The sequence below is a fragment of the Cherax quadricarinatus genome, chromosome 81 (assembly GCF_038502225.1).
Source record: "Cherax quadricarinatus isolate ZL_2023a chromosome 81, ASM3850222v1, whole genome shotgun sequence".
NCBI classification, from domain to species: Eukaryota; Metazoa; Arthropoda; class Malacostraca; order Decapoda; family Parastacidae; genus Cherax; species Cherax quadricarinatus.
Genome location: NC_091372.1, coordinates 17954573 through 17972517, shown reverse-complemented (window position 1 = coordinate 17972517; position 17945 = coordinate 17954573). Strand labels below are relative to the sequence as shown.

At 38.5% G+C, this 17945-nt stretch overlaps 1 protein-coding gene across 1 annotated transcript in view; it reads right to left on the bottom strand.

The window, feature by feature from the left end:
• LOC128699918 (uncharacterized) overlaps positions 1 to 17945 on the bottom strand; it is a 321982-nt gene that overhangs the window by 61653 nt on the left and 242384 nt on the right. Inside the window, exon 10 of the mRNA XM_070102480.1 lies at positions 15784 to 16058. Within this exon, the coding sequence (XP_069958581.1) occupies positions 15784 to 16058 (275 nt within the window). The remainder of the gene's footprint in view (positions 1 to 15783; positions 16059 to 17945) is intronic.

The window sequence follows — 17945 nt, the reverse complement described above, 5'->3', positions numbered from 1 at the left end:
AATCTTAGTTCCTGAAGTTTCAGCATAATCCTATAAAGCTGTGGAAGTATTTCCTGTATATAACTGATTAAACAAAGCACACTCTTATTAAAAAATAAAGAGCAAACACAATCTGCTAATCTAAGAATGCTAACAGAGGACATGGTAAACTGCAATTCATTTCAGATGGCTTGAACTTAACTCGTTAATCTTTTCACTCTCACTCAAGTAGATCTACGTAACTGGGGCCCCGTGTCATTTACATAGATCTACATGTAAATGATAAGTGTACTCAAATTTACTGCGAGTGGTAAATTTTGGTCTAGACAAGATATAATGGCTCTGTAGAATGGGTGTACACAGAATAAACAAAAAATCCTGCCCCATTTAGTGCAAAACATTGTCTTAGGATTAAAATATCAACTTTGGGTTTTTACAGCTTTAACTGATTGTTTCTTAGTATCAGCTGACAGACAAGAAGACATAATAGTGAAATGGAGAAGACTTAGTCAGTTTCAGACAGAAGGTGGCCTGACAGACCTCAGGGGTGGGATACTTTAATTTTTGCAATTTTCCTTAGGAAGGACTGAAGTCTCCAACAGTCCCTGATCTATTTTGTGGGCATTTACTAGGTCTGCTTCAGTTATTGGAATGGCCTAAACCCTTAGGCCTATTCTCTCTGCTAATGACACAACTTTTGTCTTCTCCCACCCTAATCTTGTATCACTCAACCTTAACCCTTAAACTGTCCAAGAAGATCTATGTTCACATGTGTAGCGCTCCAAAAGTAGATCTATGTTTTTTTTTTTACATATTTTCAAATATAACAAAAAAAAAAATTAGATCAAAGTTTTTTTTACACATTTTCAAATGTTAAAAAAAAAAGATTAACTTTTTTTTACATACTTTGAAATGCTGAAAAAGCGTAGATCTACGTTTGGACAGTTTAAGGGCTAATGAAAAGCTCACAGAAATATCGACCTGGATGACTGCTAATAAACTCACACTTATATTGATAAAGCTTTCTATATTATGTCTGGGAGCAGATCAAGTGAGGCTCAACTAAACATTATGTTAAACATTAGTGCTAAACATGAGTGCTAAACATATTGAGGGGAAAATTTCTGGGTCTGCACCTTGATAACAGCCTGAAATTCAACACCCGTATCCAACACACAACAAGAAAAGTTTCTAAAACAGTTGGCATTCTCTCAAAGATATGTTAATATGTACCACAAACAGCACTACTTACACTATGCTATTTGTTCCTGGGGTTTCACAATGAAAAATCACCTAAAATCAATAATAACATAAAAAGCTGCAGTGCGAATGATTATACAATCCACTGCTAAACAACACACCCTCCCACTCTTCAAAGACTTAAATGTACTCACTGTACAAAACATTCACTTGCATTATTGTGCAACATACATTTACAGAACAATCAATTCTAACACAAATCCCAACCTGAAACACTTTCTTGACAGTTGCAACAGGACTCATAGACACAACACTAGGCACAAAAACCTCTATGACATTCCCTATGTAAGGCTAAATCTTTTCAAAAACTCATTATACATAAAAGGGCCCAAAATCGCCAGAACCACTGGTTCAGCTAGCATTTTTAAACCACAGTTGAAAACACCTTACCTCCTTAAGCTATCCCAGCCCATCATAAATACAGTAGGGCCCCACTTACACGGCAGATAACAAGTTTACACTAACATATATTAAGTTAACAATAGAATTAGGCATTAAAAAAATGAAAAGTAAAATACACATACAGTACACCCATTATTTACCTTAAAATATTTGTAGTCTTAATGTGGGGTGAGAGGTGAGTTTTATGTATAGGAAGTCAGGTTTGGGAAGTACGGTAGCCAGCCAGCCAGGGCAGCCCACCCCACCCACACGTAATGTAAGCAAACCAAGCGAATGTGTCTGGTTTTCATTCATACACGTTTGTATTATACCATAATACAAACACTTCACATTGTGTACAAGTTGTCTCCATGTTGATACAGTAGAATAAATAAAGAGAAACACTCCCATTCTCATGTAACACCATTTTCAGAAGAAATGATGCTCTGAGTGAAGGTATACGAAAAGAATAATTTTCTAGTTATCCCCAGTAATATTATAGTGTACACATTTTCTCCGATGTTTGCCTGACTACCACATCTCATATTTATGTTAATTTATTCTACTGTAGGGTGTATTTACCATGTTTATATGTTATGTAGTGTGTTTATTATATAATTTTGAAAAAAATTACAGATGGATTAATGGAAACGTCTATATTAAAGTAATACATGACATTTAATGCACCCAAGAGATTACTTGTTACTATTATGAATATGGCATCAAGAGTAGAGAGACTCTTAGTGACTGTAATGTGTACCTGCATGCCAGCACAGTGTGGAAGTACAGTGGTACCTCGAGTTTTGAACAGCTCCCAACTCGAACAATTATGCAAGTGTATTTTTGTAAGTGCTTTTGTAAGAGTATTTTTGGGGATCTGCAGCGGACTAATCTAATTTACATTATTCCTTAGGGGAACAAATTTGTTCAGTATCGGCACCTGAACAGCCTTCTGGAATGAATTATGTTCGTAACTCAAGGTACCAATGTATATTTAGGTACAGGTACACATAAGTATAATTATCAGAGTACATATAAAATATGCAATAACTTTAAAACACTTGAAATTTTGAAAAGTTTCCAGACATAACAGAGAAATGTGCTCAAGGAGATGTAAACAAACCGGGTGGGGCGTGCCGTATTAAAAAGACTGGGAGCCGTACAGCAAGTTTTGGTCATAATTTGAAATCGCCATATTAGCGGAACCCCGTAAAGCAGGGCCCTACTGTACATGTAAAAACTGTACATGCATTTGCTCAATATCATGAACAAAGGTAAAACTTTTTCATTAATATAATCAACATACGCTTGCTCTCAATGTCTGTATTCATCTCAAATGTTAATCACTCCATTGTATCCACTTAAGGTTAATAATAAAAAAATGTACGTCTTCTCTACAAGACTTATTAAAGTCATATAGCATGACTTAATAGTATACTCAAGTCTCTTGTATTCAATGTAACTCACCTGATGAACATGTGTACTGTTATTGCCTTACTAATCTTAAGTTAATCTCTAAGTTTGTCTGAAATGCTCTGCATATAAAGGGGCTTTTGGCATGTACAGTGGACCCTCACCTAACGATATTAATTGGTACCCGAGAACGAATATCGTTAGGCGAGTTTTTTAGCATTAGCCAAGGCAAAATGTTAGCGTTAAAATGTATCGTTAGGCGAATTTAACTTTATGCGGTGCGAATTTAACGTTATGCGATGCGTTCACTAGGCGAGGGTCCACTGTACACTCATCTATTATACTACTTTTTATATACATGTATCATGTCAAAATAAAATATATTATATTATTATTATTATTATATTATTATTATAAGAAGAGAAGACATATCAACCAAGTTTTGATGGTAAGGGAGAACCAACATAATATTTTTAGTTGAATAAGGCTGGTTGTTCCTTTTAGAATTGTAAAAAAGTATTTCTAGCTATTTTAAAGGATTTATCAATTAAGTTTTTTGGGTATTTTAGATTATTAGCTATTTCATAAATTTTGGAGATTTCTTCATCTATGAACTCTGGGCTACAAATACGTAAAGTCCTCAAAAACATTGATGAGAATACTGACAGTTTAACTCCATCTTTATGTGAAGAAAAATAGTGTAAATACGAACAGTTATTTGTTGAATTTCTGTAAATTTTAAATTCACAATCACGGTTACCCTTAACCCTTTCAGAGTCGAGAGGCCCTCTCCCAAACTCGTTCTCAGGGTCAAAAAATTTTCAGGAAAAAAACAAAAAATTCTCATGAAATGATAGAGAATCTTTTTCCGATCATAATGACACCAACAGTATGAAATTTGGTAACGGTCTTGACGATATTTACGTCATGGCGATTTCACTCAGTTTGATCCCTATTTTCGGCCAAATCCAATATTCTAGTCTACTAAAATCATAGCTATTTCACTAGATCTTTCATTTGTTCTATTGATTGAGTAGAAGAAACCACCCATTTACCAATTTCAACTACCCAATATAGTGGTCAGAAATTGACAATTTGGCCAATTTTACACATATTTCAAAAGTGCCAATTTCAAAATAGGGTCCAGAATAAACAAGACAGACATTCCTGGCACTAAAATAACATTGTATCTGTTCATTAGTCACATTACCACGCCACTCTTACATTAATTTTCCTTTCCATTTTGATTTTTTCTTCTCACAAAAAACAGAAGATTTACTGTTATGTATACTACTGCATCATTGTAGAAATGGTATAAATAATATCAGCGCACTTGTGAAGGAATATTAGACTCATCAGTTGACGTGTATTGGACGCGAGGTTTGATCTGTTGACTCTTGAACATCAGCAAAAATCAAACATTTTCACTATTTTGAGCTAAATTTTAAGGTACTTGTCTTCATGATATCAATCAAAATCACTATTTCTATAATATATATTCCATTCTATCAAATGAGGCCATGTAAATGAGAATACAACCATAAATACCATGCGAAAATACACTGCAAAGTCGCTGTTTTAAACCAAAAACACAGTCGGAGTTTTTTCTTCTCATTCTGCACTGTGTGCTGCAGGATTTTTTTATACAGCGCACACTGACCACGCAGATCTAATCTCTCACATCTATGCCTACCAGCTTTTTCCCACTTCATTTGAGGGCGCTAGAATTTACGTGTATTAGTACGGCACCAACCCTTGTGCGTAAGCCATACTAGTACAGCACACCCTGAAAGGGTTAATAATTAAAACATCTAGGAAAGGCAATGAGTTATTTTCTTTGAAGTCAACAGTAAAATTTATAGAAAGAGCTAAGCTATTTAATTTAACAAGGAAATGGTTTATATCTACATTCTTAGGCATAAGACACAAAATACCATCAACATATCTAAACCAATTAGCTCTGTTAGGAAGGATTGTGTTAAGCAGTCTTGTTTCAAAAAATTCCAAGTATAAACTACTAAGAACAGGTGAAAGAGAATTTCCCACTGCCATACCAAACTTCTGAGTATAAAACCCATCATTAAATACAAATTTTGCATCAACAATACAAAGTATAATAAGTTTAATGATAGTAGGAACTGGCAATGGTAAATCATAATTAACAAGTTCTTCGGATAAGAAAATTAATAAATCATCAACTGGAACTTTTGAAAACAAGGAAGTAACATCAAAACTAACAATGCTGAAATCATTTAACCCTTTGAGGGTTTTGGACGTACTAGTACAGCTTACGCGCAGGGGTTTTTGATGTACTAGTACGCATAAATTCTAGCGCCGTCAAATCTCATGGGAAAAAAAAAATCTGGGACCTAATGGTGCATTGTGGGAACGCCATCTTAGTACACAATGTACACCATGCTTCGCGGTAAGAAGTTCCTCACTCCTTGGTGAACTGGGACACTTTTGTTCCCCAGTGACAGTTCTAATACAGATGGAAGTGCCAGTGAAGATGAGTTTCAAGGTTTTGGTGAGATTTTGACTATTACCATAATAATGGTAATAGGTTAGGTTAGTGAGGAAAACCCAGACGACCCTCAGCCTTCCACCTCTGGTGCTGGGCCATCTTGTTCATGTTCAGTTGTACCAGAATCAAAGAGGAAACTCCTATTTTCCCAAATCCCAGACTCAGATGTGAGCATTTGTGATGATAGTGATAGTGATTATGAACTACAAGCTCTTGAAAACAGTTCCAGTAGTGATAGTGAAGTGCAATATTCCCCAGTGAAGCGTCAGTATATACGACGATATATGCGCTCTGGTAGTGTGCCATATTCTATTCAAAGGGGAAGGAGTACATCTCGGAGTACATCCTGTGGCTGTACAACAGGAACAGACAGTGAAAATGATGATGATAGTGTTGCAACTGGGATGGAAAATGTGCGTGGTGGTGGTAGTGGTGGTGACGGCCGTGAGGCACCAGCAGTGGGCCATGCTGCCACCCATGCTGCCACCCACGCCACTGCTTCAGCTGATCTACAACAAAGGCCACCATCCCCCAACCACCCACCACACCAGCCTCCACAACCACAACCACCTGTCATTGTCCAGTACCCACCAGCAGACCACACCTGGGATTGGCAGGAAGCTGTCAATTTTGTTCCAAATCCCCACCAGTTTGATGGCAGCCAAAGCGGAATACGGTCATTTTGTACACTTGGGAACAATGCCAATGAACTGGAATGTTTCGAGTTATTCTTTGACGAACCCCTAATCGAAAGTATTGTCATGGAAAGCAACACATACTATGAGTACACCATGGCAAACACAATACTTTCACCAAAATCACGTCTACACCAGTGGAAGGAGGCAACTGTGGCTGAGATGTATCTTTTCTTTGCCACAATAATGCTTATGCCACATGTGTATAAGCGCAAAGTGAAATCATACTGGTCAACAGACCGCCTGATTGCAACACCAGGTTTCAGTGATACAATGCCAGTGAATTGATTTTTGCTAATGTTACGTATGCTTCACTTCTCAGACAAAACCAGGCCTGACAGAAACGACAGGTTATATAAGATTAGGCATGTGTTTGTGTATCTGAAAGAGAAATTCAATATGTATTTTTATCCCTTCAGGAAGCTTGTAATTGACAAGTCTTCGATTCTGTTCAAAGGAAGACTCTCGTTCAAGCAGTACATACCAAGCAAGAGGAAACACTTCGGTATAAAGTTGTTTGTGCTTTGTGATTGCTACAGTGGTCTTGTATTGGATATTATTGTGTGCACAAATAACCCGCACATAAAAGAGAGAAGCTTGCGACGACGTTTCGGTCCAACTTGGACCATTGACAAGTCACTTTGTGACTTTGTGACCATTGACAAGTCACTTTGTGACTTTGTCAATGGTCCAAGTCAGACCGAAACGTCGTCGTAAGCTTCTCTCTTTTATGTGCGGGTTATTTGTGTATCATTCCAGTCACGGTATTGTGCCTTTTTCTGTTATTTGTTATTATTATGTGCACTGGAAGTCATACATTGCAAAATACCAGGAAGTTATTGGGCATCTTTGGTGATGTGGTTAGAACAATGATAGAACCATACCTTGGTAAGGGGCATATATTATATACTGATAACTGGTACACAAGCCCCTCACTCAGTGATTTTTTGCAAGTGAACATGACAGATGTGTGTGGCACAGTGCGTGCAAATCGGAAACATATGCCCAGGTTTGACGCTGGCACTCGTAGAGGTGAGGTGCAGGTGTTTGCTGTCAATGACATCATGACATTTCGGTGGCATGACAAACGAGATGTCACACTGTTGTCATCAGTTCACCCTAATGAAATGGCAGACACTGGCAGGCAGCACAGAGAGAGCAATGAACCCATTCTAAAACCTGCAGCTGTAATTGATTACACCTTCAACATGCGTTCAGTGGACAAATGTGACATGCAGATTGGGTTTGCTGATTGTGTTCGCAAGAGTTATAAGTGGTACATAAAACTCTTTTTCCATCTTCTGGACATTTCCATGCTCAATGCTTATAATATGTATAAGATGAGGACCAGAAACAAACCACAATATGGCGAATTCTGTTTGTCTGTCATCAGACAAATAGTATTCAAGTACCAAGGAACAGCACCTGCAATAGACCGCCCACCAAATTATCAACAACTACCTTCTCATCTGAAGCATAGTGATCACTTCCTAGTAAAACTGCCTGCTACTGCTTTCAAGAAAAAGGCTCAGAAGAGGTGTTACGTCTGTGCACACACAAGGAAACGCCCACAACAACACAGAGACACTCGTTTTATGTGTGAGGAATGTAAAACACCACTGTGCATGACACCATGTTTCAAAGAGTTCCACAGGCTGCAGAACTTCTAGAAACATGGTGTAAAACACCACTGTGCATGACACCATGTTTCAAAGAGTTCCACAGGCTGCAGAACTTCTAGAAACATGTCCTGAGACTGTATATGTGTATATAAAATATAGAAAAATAGTAATAAACAACATTTCATATCGTTTGTTTGTGTAAATATTTTCTCTAAACAAAACAATGGCAACAGTGTTTACGCCCTTATTGTGTAGTATTGAAAAAGAAAAAACTTACAAAATACTGATCATATTGGTCTCACAGGCCATAAAAGTTACTTGGAAAAAGATAAATTAAAAAATAATAGAAAATAGTACATAAAACAGTAAATAAAAGAATACCGGGAGACGGCAGTCGGCGATGTTGCCACATCGTCCCCCTTTCTCGTCAACTTCACGCCTCCATATCTCGGTAAGTATTGATGGTAAAAAATTTTTGTTTAGCCTATAATATTTAGAAAAAAAAACTATTTTCTCATAAGAAAAAATTATTTTTTTCTTTTTTGAAATTTGGCCTTTCCTGAGAATGAGTCTCTGAGAGGACCTGTCGACCCTCAAAGGGTTAATGAAGATCTGGTGATGATTGATGGGATGGGAGGAGGGGAGAGTGTGGATGGTGTTAGTGTTTAGAAGGGGAATCCCCTTCTATTAGGACTTGAACTGGCAGCCTCACCATGCCTTACCACACTATGTATGCCACTACGATTCTTAAATCTTTCAAACCAACCTTTGCTGGCCTGAAATTCACTCACATCACCACTAGTTGCAGGCAATTTCTTTACCAAATCATCATGCACTCCGACACACGCACTCCACTTTTGAGTTTGCAATTATCTCTTTCTTCATTTCAATAGTCATTAGCACCTTTTTTCTCGAAGGGTTGGCACTAGAAGCTTTCTTGGGGCCCATGGTTACTTATTTTGCAGAAACAAGCACCAAAAACAGAGATAACATAGATAATATGGAATGTACCAAATGTATCCTTAAATGCGTGCACACTGGCTGGCTTGTAAACACTGGCACACACGGTGCAGTTCAGGCCACATGTGGACACATCTCATACGAATCGTATCGAATGTTGGGTTTTCCATCGAATGTCGAGGCGAAATTTTTGCGTTAAAATGCATCAAATGTCGGATTTATCGAATGTCGATGCCATCGAATGTTGGGGTCCACTGTATTTATTTATTTTATTATTATCACACTGGCCGATTCCCACCAAGGCAGGGTGGCCCGAAAAAGAAAAACTTTCACCATCATTTACTCCATCACTGTCTTGCCAGAAGGGTGCTTTACACTACAGTTTTTAAACTGCAACATTAACACCCCTCCTTCAGAGTGCAGGCACTGTACTTCCCATCTCCAGGACTCAACTCCGGCCTGCCGGTTTCCCTGAACCCCTTCATAAATGTTACTTTGCTCACACTCCAACAGCACGTCAAGTATTAAAAACCATTTGTCTCCATTAACTCCTATCAAACACGCTCACGCATGCCTGCTGGAAGTCCAAGCCCCTCGCACACAAAACCTCCTTTACCCCCTCCCTCCAACCTTTCCTAGGCCGACCCCTACCCCGCCTTCCTTCCACTACAGACTGATACACTCTTGAAGTTATTCTGTTTCGCTCCATTCTCTCCACATGTCCGAACCACCTCAACAACCCTTCCTCAGCCCTCTGGACAACAGTTTTGGTAATCCCGCACCTCCTCCTAACTTCCAAACTACGAATTCTCTGCATTATATTCACACCACACATTGCCCTCAGACATGACATCTCCACTGCCTCCAGCCTTCTCCTCGCTGCAACATTCATCACCCATGCTTCACACCCATATAAGAGCGTTGGTAAAACTATACTCTCATACATTCCCCTCTTTGCCTCCAAGGACAAAGTTCTTTGTCTCCACAGACTCCTAAGTGCACCACTCACCCTTTTCCCCTCATCAATTCTATGATTCACCTCATCTTTCATAGACCCATCCGCTGACACGTCCACTCCCAAATATCTGAATACATTCACTTCCTCCATACTCTCTCCCTCCAATCTGATATCCAATCTTTCATCACCTAATCTTTTTGTTATCCTCATAACCTTACTCTTTCCTGTATTCACCTTTAATTTTCTTCTTTTGCATACCCTACCAAATTCATCCACCAATCTCTGCAACTTCTCTTCAGAATCTCCCAAGAGCACAGTGTCATCAGCAAAGAGCAACTGAGACAACTCCCACTTTATGTGTGATTCTTTATCTTTTAACTCCATGCCTCTTGCCAAGACCCTCGCATTTACTTCTCTTACAACCCCATCTATAAATATATTAAACAACCACGGTGACATCACACATCCTTGTCTAAGGCCTACTTTTACTGGGAAATAATTTCCCTCTTTCCTACATACTCTAACTTGAGCCTAATTATTATTATTTTTATTATCACACTGGCCGATTCCCACCAAGGCAGGGTGGCCCGAAAAAGAAAAACTTTCACCATCATTCACTCCATCACTGTCTTGCCAGAAGGGTGCTTTACACTACAGTTTTTAAACTGCAACATTAACACCCCTCCTTCAGAGTGCAGGCACTGTACTTCCCATCTCCAGGACTCAAGTCCGGCCTGCCGGTTTCCCTGAATCCCTTCATAAATGTTACTTTGCTCACACTCCAACAGCACGTCAAGTATTAAAAACCATTTGTCTCCATTCACTCCTATCAAACACGCTCACGCATGCCTGCTGGAAGTCCAAGCCCCTCGCACACAAAACCTCCTTTACCCCCTCCCTCCAACCCTTCCTAGGCCGACCCCTACCCCGCCTTCCTTCCACTACAGACTGATACACTCTTGAAGTTATTCTGTTTCGCTCCATTCTCTCTACATGTCCGAACCACCTCAACAACCCTTCCTCAGCCCTCTGGACAACAGTTTTGGTAATCCCGCACCTCCTCCTAACTTCCAAACTACGAATTCTCTGCATTATATTCACACCACACATTGCCCTCAGACATGACATCTCCACTGCCTCCAGCCTTCTCCTCGCTGCAACATTCATCACCCATGCTTCACACCCATATAAGAGCGTTGGTAAAACTATACTCTCATACATTTCCCTCTTTGCCTCCAAGGACAAAGTTCTCTGTCTCCACAGACTCCTAAGTGCACCACTCACTATTTTTCCCTCATCAATTCTATGATTCACCTCATCTTTCATAGACCCATCCGCTGACACGTCCACTCCCAAATATCTGAATACGTTCACCTCCTCCATACTCTCTCCCTCCAATCTGATATTCAATCTTTCATCACCTAATCTTTTTGTTATCCTCATAACCTTACTCTTTCCTGTATTCACCTTTAATTTTCTTCTTTTGCACACCCTACCAAATTCATCCACCAATCTCTGCAGCTTCTCTTCAGAATCTCCCAAGAGCACAGTGTCATCAGCAAAGAGCAGCTGTGACAACTCCCACCCTGTGTGTGATTCTTTATCTTTTAACTCCACGCCTCTTGCCAAGACTCTCGCATTTACTTCTCTTACAACCCCATCTATAAATATATTAAACAACCACGGTGACATCACACATCCTTGTCTAAGGCCTACTTTTACTGGGAAAAAATTTCCCTCTTTTCTACATACTCTAACTTGAGCCTCACTATCCTCGTAAAAACTCTTCACTGCTTTCAGTAACCTACCTCCTACACCATACACTTGCAACATCTGCCACATTGCCCCCCTATCCACCCTGTCATACGCCTTTTCCAAATCCATAAATGCCACAAAGACCTCTTTAGCCTTATCTAAATACTGTTCACTTATATGTTTCACTGTAAACACCTGGTCCACACACCCCCTACCTTTCCTAAAGCCTCCTTGTTCATCTGCTATCCTATTCTCCGTCTTACTCTTAATTCTTTCAATTATAACTCTACCATACACTTTACCAGGTACACTCAACAGACTTATCCCCCTATAATTTTTGCACTCTCTTTTATCCCCTTTGCCTTTATACAAAGGAACTATGCATGCTCTCTGCCAATCCCTAGGTACCTTACCCTCTTCCATACATTTATTAAATAATTGCACCAACCACTCCAAAACTATATCCCCACCTGCTTTTAACATTTCTATCTTTATCCCATCAATCCCGGCTGCCTTACCCCCTTTCATTTTACCTACTGCCTCACGAACTTCCCCCACACTCACAACTGGCTCTTCCTCACTCCTACAAGATGTTATTCCTCCTTGCCCTATACACGAAATCACAGCTTCCCTATCTTCATCAACATTTAACAATTCCTCAAAATATTCCCTCCATCTTCCCAATACCTCTAACTCTCCATTTAATAACTCTCCTCTCCTATTTTTAACTGACAAATCCATTTGTTCTCTAGGCTTCCTTAACTTGTTAATCTCACTCCAAAACTTTTTCTTATTTTCAACAAAATTTGTTGATAACAGCTCACCCACTCTCTCATTTGCTCTCTTTTTACATTGCTTCACCACTCTCTTAACCTCTCTCTTTTTCTCCATATACTCTTCCCTCCTTGCATCACTTCTACTTTGTAAAAAACTTCTCATATGCTAACTTTTTCTCCCTTACTACTCTCTTTACATCATCATTCCACCAATCGCTCCTCTTCCCTCCTGCACCCACTTTCCTGTAACCACAAACTTCTGCTGAACACTCTAACACTACATTTTTAAACCTACCCCATTCCTCTTCGACCCCATTGCCTATGCTCTCATTAGCCCATCTATCCTCCAATAGCTGTTTATATCTTACCCTAACTGCCTCCTCTTTTAGTTTATAAACCTTCACCTCTCTCTTCCCTGATGCTTCTATTCTCCTTGTATCCCATCTACCTTTTACTCTCAGTGTAGCTACAACTAGAAAGTGATCTGATATATCTGTGGCCCCTCGATAAACATGTACATCCTGAAGTCTACTCAACAGTCTTTTATCTACCAATACATAATCCAACAAACTACTGTCATTTCGCCCTACATCATATCGTGTATACTTATTTATCCTCTTTTTCTTAAAATATGTATTACCTATAACTAAACCCCTTTCTATACAAAGTTCAATCAAAGGGCTCCCATTATCATTTACACCTGGCACCCCAAACTTACCTACCACACCCTCTCTAAAGGTTTCTCCTACTTTAGCATTCAGGTCCCCTACCACAATTACTCTCTCACTTGGTTCAAAGGCTCCTATACATTCACTTAACATCTCCCAAAATCTCTCTCTCTCCTCTGCATTCCTCTCTTCTCCAGGTGCATACACGCTTATTATGACCCACTTCTCGCATCCAACCTTTACTTTAATCCACATAATTCTCGAATTTACACATTCATATTCTCTTTTCTCCTTCCATAACTGATCATTTAACATTACTGCTACCCCTTCCTTTGCTCTAACTCTCTCAGATACTCCAGATTTAATCCCATTTATTTCCCCCCACTGAAACTCTCCTACCCCCTTCAGCTTTGTTTCGCTTAGAGCCAGGACATCCAACTTCTTTTCATTCATAACATCAGCAATCATCTGTTTCTTGTCATCCGCACTACATCCACGCACATTTAAACAACCCAGTTTTATATTTATTATATTTATATTGTATTTATATTGTTTATTATGTCAAATTAGATCAATTGTGATAGGCAAATCAGCTGTAGTGTTTATATTAGTGTAATAATAATAAAGCATATTCTCCTGCTTCATGAGACTGAGTTCATGACAACTGACAGTGGCTTCAAAGCCACCTTATCTTTAATTGATAGTGTACAGTGGACCCCCGCTTAACGATCACCTCCCAATGCGACCAATTATGTAAGTGTATTTATGTAAGTGCTTTTGTACGTGTATGTTTGGGTGTGTGAAATGGAATCTACTTCACAATATTCCTTATGGGAACAAATTCGGTCAGTACTGGCACCTGAACATACTTCTGGAATGAAAAAATATCGTTAACCGGGGGTCCACTGTACGTACTGTGTAGGTGCTTTACATAATGAGAAGCATTTCTTTTATTCATTGGAACCTTGGCTAGGGCTAAAAGTAAGCAGGTTATAACAATAAATGGAGAAAAAGAAATTGGAATGACTTATGCAGCAAGTAGCACCACAAAACAGTACCAGCAGGTTGGTGTGGCGACCCTGGAAATTTGAAATTATGCTTGCCAAAATTAGTGCCGAATAACTGAATAACTGATTGCCGGATTTGTGATGGAGGACCTGTATTTCATGTGGCAAAAATACTTTTTTTTCATACTTTTGAGAGTCTTGAACGGATTAATTTGATTTCCATTATTTCTTATGGGGAAAATTAATTCGACTTACGATAATTTCGTCTTACAATGTGCTCTCTGGAACGAATTAATATCGTAAGTCAGGGGTCCACTGTATTACAATAATGTAGTGGTCTGCATAACGGTCAATCTTCTATTTTTAGTGTGAATAAAAATTCAAAAATGGAAAGCAAGAATAATACAAGAGAGGCCTGGGGACATAACTAAGGAACAGAGAAAATGTTTTTTAGTGCCAGGAATGTTTACACCACTTATTCTAGACCCTAATTTTAAATTGGCATTTTTTAATTTTGTAAAATGTGTCAAATTACTGATTTCTTATCACTTTATTGGCTAGTTGAAATACGTAATCGGTAGTTTCTTCTACTCAATCAATAGAATAGAAGGAATACTAACAAAATACCTACGAGTTTGGTCAACTGAAACAATAGAATTGGCCAAAAATAGGGCTCAAAGTGGGCGAAATTGCTGATGTGTAAGTGTAGCTGAGACCACTAACTTGTGAGAGCATAATTCTGTAAGTCTCCTATCAAATTTTGTAAATTTGGTTTCATTACCTTTGGAAAAAGATTCTCTTATCATTTCATAAGAAAAAACATTTTTTTTTTTAAATTGTTCGACCCTAAGAGTAAGTTTGAGATCAGTGGTCTTGGCCCTCAAAGGGTTAAGGTACGATTATATCTGCTAAATGTTTTGGAGATCATTGCCCAAGTGATCTGGTCCTGGAACAGTCTTCCTCAATTTAATAGGTATTACAAAACTAGAAATTCTTAAGAAATACAATAAAGTATAAAAATGAGAGTAGGTATAAGTAAGATTTACTGTTCAGCTTAAGTGTTCATGAGACAGTGAAAGAAGGCCAGCAATCCAGAGTGCAAAATGTTTAACAGGCTTTCATTTTCCAGTGACCACAGAGGAAAGTAGTAGCTAACAAAAATCAAATACAGTGGTACCCTGAGTTTCTAACACCTCCCAACTCCACCAATTATGTAAATGCAGTATTGTAAGTGCTTTTGTAAGTGTATTTTTGGGGGTCTGAAATGGATTAATCTAATTTACACTATTCCTTATGGGAACAAATTCGTTCAGTAACGGCACTCGAACAGCCTTCTGGAACGAAGAAAGTTTGAAACTCGGGGTACCACTGTATTTTGTACAAGCATGATAAACTGAAAAACAGCTTTTTCAGGCTGGACTACAGAACTGAAGAACTGCAGAGGTCCTCAGATGGAAGAGAAATCTGGCATTACTGAAACCAGGAAAATAATCATTTAACATAGCAAAGAATCTGTCAATAATCTGTGTAATACCGCTAAATGCTTTCATAAGTGGCAGTCATACAGCCGGGATAATGGTAACACTTCACTGCTGACTGCCTCACCAACCAGGCTATTGCTTCCTGGAACTCACACACCTGTACATAAGCAATCTAACAAATCAACTTTCTCACAACATGAGTTAGTTTAACATTCCTTTTAACTAGAAAGAAAATATAAGGTTATATATCTTCTTGGAAGATGGTATCTAATAAGACAATTCACTTTAAACAAAAATGACATACCAAGCTCTAACTTTATATCTAATGAAGGAAGCCCAGGTGGAGATTTGTTTCGGTATTGAGACAAGGGAGATTTCTCTCTTGAGTGAGATCTTACTGGAGAGCTGTCTGGAGAAATTTTGTATGACTCTCTCGGAGACTTTTTAATATATCTCTCTGGAGAGCTGGTAGGAGATTCCTTAGGTGATCGTTTAGACAACCTCAAGGAACTGTGACCGATTTCATGCACTGAGGACCTAGATCTTGATGGCCCTGGTGATGGTGAGCTAGATGGAGATCTGTAACAAGAAAAAGTGTCAATATCAATGTAACCTTGTAAGTACGTATCTATAAATGCATCCAAATCTATTTAATGAAGATGTGTGTGTATGTCTCCATGGGGAAGTGGAACAGAATTCTTCCTCCGTAAGCCATGCGTGTTGTAAGAGGCGACTAAAATGCCGGGAGCAAGGGGCTAGTAACCCCTTCTCAAGTATAAATTACTAAATTTAAGAGAAACTTTCATTTTCCTTTTTGGGCCACCCTGCCTTGGTGGGATACGGCCGGTGTGTTGAAAGAAAGAAGAAGTGTGTGTATGTGTACTCACCTAATTGTGGTTGCAGGGGTTGATTAATAGCTCCTAGCCCTACCTTTTCATTGGTTGCCAGTAGGTCTACTCTCTCCCTGCTGCATGAGCATTATCATACCTCTTCTTAAAGCTATGTATGGTACCTGCCTCCACTACCTCACTTTCCAGACTATTCCACTGTCTGACAACATTATGGCTGAAGAAATACAGTGGTACCTCGGGATACCAACACCTCAAAACTTGAACAATTATGTAAGTGTGTTTATGTAAGTGCTTTTGTAAGTGTATTTTTGGAGGTCTGAAACGGATTAATCTAATTTACATTATTCCTTATGGGAACAAATTTGTTCGGTATCGGCACTCGAACAGCCTTCTGGAATGAATTAAGTTCGTATCCCGAGAAAGAGCTTAGATCTAGGTGAAATACTGGAGGCCTTAAAGAGTGCCGACAAAGCTCCTTTGCATAAGGGAGGTAGTAGAGCACTGGCTAATTTTTTTTTTTTTTTTATTTAAAACATTACAATACAAGGTGGAAATTATATTAAAAGGTACACAAAATGAGTTAACCCTTTCAGGGTCCAAGGCCAAAATCTGAAGTGGTGCCCCAGTGTCCAAGAATTTTCAAAAAAAAAATTGTTATTTTTTTCTTATGAAATGGTAGAGAATCTTTTTGTGAATGTAATAAAACAAAAAGTACGAAATTTGATGGGAAATTGACGAAATTATGCTCTCGTGAATTTTGATGTGTCAGCGATATTTACGAATCGGCGATTTTGCCGACTTTGACTCCCATTTTAGGCCAATTACATTATTCCAGTCGACCAAATTCTTAGCTATTTCACTAGGATTACTTCTATTCTATCGATTGAGCACAAGAAATTGCCAACTCAACTGTTTCAACTACAAAATAAAGTGATCAGAAATTGGTAATTTGGCCAATTTAACACAAAGTTCAAAATATTCCAATTTCAAAATAGGATCCAGAATAAACAATGTAGGTATTCCTGGCACTAAACTAACATTTCCTCTGTTCATTAGTTACGTTTTGAGGCTTTACAAATAAATTCCATTTTGATTTTTTATTCACATAATGAATTTTTATTCACACCAAAAAATAGAAGATTTACTGTTATGCAATATTGTAATAATTGTATAAATATCATCACCACATTTATGAATGTATATTAGACCCACCAGCTGGCGTGTATTAGACGTGTGAGGTCGTTTGTTTACTCTTGAACATCGGCAAAAATTTAACATTTCCGCCATTTTGAGCTCAGTTTCAAGCCATTTCCAGTGCTAAAACCAATCAAAATTATCTCTATTTCTGTAATATGTCTTCCATTCTATCAAATGAGACCAAGAAATCACAAATACAACTATAAAAAACATACGAAAAAACACTGCAAAGTCGCTGTTTTAATCGAAAATCACGGTCTCAGTTTTTTTCCTTTCATTATACACAGTGTGCTGCAGGATTTGTTTTATGTGGTGCACACATACCACATAGATGCATTCTCTCATATCTAGGCCCAAATTTACCACTCACAGTTTATCAGAGTGAGCTGAGCTCATGACGTAGATCTACGGTTTGGAC